The sequence below is a fragment of the Chinchilla lanigera genome, unplaced genomic scaffold (genome assembly GCF_000276665.1).
Source record: "Chinchilla lanigera isolate Chin_1 unplaced genomic scaffold, ChiLan1.0 scaffold00162, whole genome shotgun sequence".
Taxonomy (NCBI): Eukaryota; Metazoa; Chordata; class Mammalia; order Rodentia; family Chinchillidae; genus Chinchilla; species Chinchilla lanigera.
In genome coordinates, this window is record NW_004955563.1 from 1,027,318 (window position 1) to 1,029,894 (window position 2,577).

Below are 2,577 nucleotides of genomic sequence, written 5' to 3' on the forward strand. Positions count from 1 at the left end.
AAGAGGGTGCCTGGCCGGCTGCACACCCTACCTGAGGCCATCTGGCAGGTGACCAGGAACGGTGGGGACCCCTGAGGTTGGATCTGGAACAGTCCGCTCTGCCGCTCACCCTCCCTGAAGAGCTCCTGGCAGTCCCGGGGCAGCCCTGAAGCAGACAGAAGGAGCTGAAGGCAAGAGAGAAACCCTAGGGGTCTCCGACTGAGGCAGGCAGTGGGGAGACAAGGAGATGAGGGACAACCCTGATCTGATGACCCTTCCCCTGCATCTGCCTAAACTCTCCCATGGCTCCCTATGGCCCTGAGTGTGGTCTTAGGCAACCCTGAGGACCAGCCTCGACCCGTCCTCCTCTTCTGCGCTGTCCCTGATCTTCCTCCTGTCACAACCACCCTGCTGTGGGGCTTTGCTGGTCTTTCCCACCCTCGTTTCCAGCTTCTGGAAAGATGCCTTCTGTCACCCCCCACACCGAACCAGACCTCCTAAAATAAAGCACGGAGAGTGTTCCCCATCCCCTCCACAGAGCTGGGGGTCCCTGAGGCCAGCCACAAGAAGTTCCTTCCAAAGCTGGGCACTAGTGTTTGATGAATGAATGACTGACTGAAGGAGCCGGACCCCAGGTGGACGGCAGAAGGAATCAACTCAGGCTGCTGCACAGAGGGTGCTGACTGAGGCTCGAGGGGCTTGGGGGTCCCAGCTAGCAGAGGGCCGGGGGCAGGATGGAGAGGGCAGGCGGAAGGGAGGGGAGGAGGAACGTGGCCTTGGGCATGCTGGAGGAGCCAGCCACCCCCAGCCCTGCTGGGAAAGTGGGAGAAAGGTCAGCAGAGGGAGGGTGCCGGGGACTCTCCACGGGTGAGTCACACCGTGGGATGGGGGGGGCTTGGCCCAGAGGAGCGGCGGGGAGGACACTTCCCGGCCCCTCCGGCAGCTCCCCTTTCCCCTACTTTCCTTGGGCACGCGGCCAAGCCACCAATGTGGTCTCCATTAGCGCCAGCTGTTTCTCTCCCAGCTCTGAACTTTGCCCTGCTTGGCGGCCAGGCTGTGTCTGGGAGTCCCAAGCCCACACCCCGCACCCCCACTTCTCTCCTGCAGCCTCCCAGCCCGGACCTGTGCCTGCCTGGCCCAGGAGCCCCCACCCCAGGGCCACGGTGGTCTGGGGGCGCTGGGAGCCCCTAGGTTAAGAGTCGGCGGGTAGCGGGGAGGGGGTGCCCTCAGGACCACGGGGCAGGAAGCCAGCGCCCAGCCGCAGGGTGTGAAGCCAGGAATCCAAACTCTCACCCAGTTGGCCGTGGACGCCCCAGATGCCAGGCAGGGTGACCGGGGTGTCTGTGAACTCAGGGTGGGAACTGGGATCCCGAGTCACACATGCACATGCGCGCACACACGCTGCGCCTTGAGATTGGGGGAGTTCAGGACACACACCACGAAGGACCCAGAACTTAGGGTGCCGGAAAAGGCTGCTTCTGTGCGTGTGCGTGTGCGTGTGCGTGCGCGTGCACGAGTGCGTACACCCTGCGCATGTGCAGGTTGGATGGAGGCTTCGGGCATAACAGAGACGTGAAGATCTAAGAGCCCTGGATTTGTTAAGATTCCAGAGTGTGTGTGTATGTCGTGTGGAAGATTGGGGGGTGGGCTGCCCTAGTTCCCCCTGCTAATTCTACACCTCGAGAAATCTCCGGTGCCAAACCTGAGAACCCTCCCCAAGCATGGAGCTTCTAGCCTTCAGGATGGCTGCCCTGAGCTGCGCGCCATCTGCGGGCACCACCGAACCTCACATCCCTCCTCCTCTCCTAGTCCCTGCTCCCTCTCGGCCAGCAGGTTTGCGGGGAGGCCGGCTGCCTGGCTGAGAAGAAGGGTGGGGTGGCCTGGTGCTCCCTTCGGCCCGGGTGCCAGAGCCTGGCAAGCCAAGGGGACCGCAGTCGCGGGTTTCTCTCCTTAAGTGGACCAGGTAAGGCAGTGGGGAGCAGCCGCAGGGCAGGTGGAGGGGCACAGGGAGCCGCCGCAGAGCAGAAAGGACCGGACACTCACTGCGCAGGCGGGTGGCATTGGGAGCTAGGCCAAAAAGCCGGATCATCTTGGGGAGCCTCCTTCTTCGGGCAGGCTCCAACACCCCATTGCCGAGGTGCGTGGGAGGCCGGAGGCCAACCTGGGACAGGAGGCGAGGGCGTGGTTGGTGCCGGGCCGGCTGGCTGGGGCTGCCCGCCCTGCCCAGCTCCAGGTCCGGTCCCACAGGTCCAGCTCGGACCTCCCGCCCGACCTGGGCCAGGCCGAGGTACCTGGCTCTGCAGATTCTGGATTTTCAAGCGCTGCTTCTCCAGGTGTCGCTGCTGCTGGGCCACCTTCTGGGACAGCTGCTCGATTCTGCTGTTCTGAGCCTTGAGCTGAGCCTAGGGAGGGCGACCACTGCGGTGAGGGACAGCTGGATGCCTGCCGTCTCCCCATTCATCCGTCCTGCCCAGTGAGCATCCTCTGCGGCCACCAAAGGGTCCACACAGCGGGCCGGCCCGTCCACGCAGCCCGCAGGCGCGCGCACGGCCACCCCGGGGGGCGCACGGACCTGCAGGCCGCGGAGGGTCTCGGGCG

General features: G+C 64.5%; 1 protein-coding gene across 1 annotated transcript in view; it reads right to left on the minus strand.

The window, feature by feature from the left end:
• Positions 1-2,577, minus strand: part of Angptl4 (angiopoietin-like 4) — a gene marked incomplete in the record, with an annotated part of 6,654 nt that overhangs the window by 3,155 nt on the left and 922 nt on the right. The window contains 3 exon segments of the mRNA XM_013509151.1: positions 32-145; positions 2,023-2,140; positions 2,271-2,381. Coding sequence (XP_013364605.1) covers positions 32-145; positions 2,023-2,140; positions 2,271-2,381 — 343 coding nt within the window.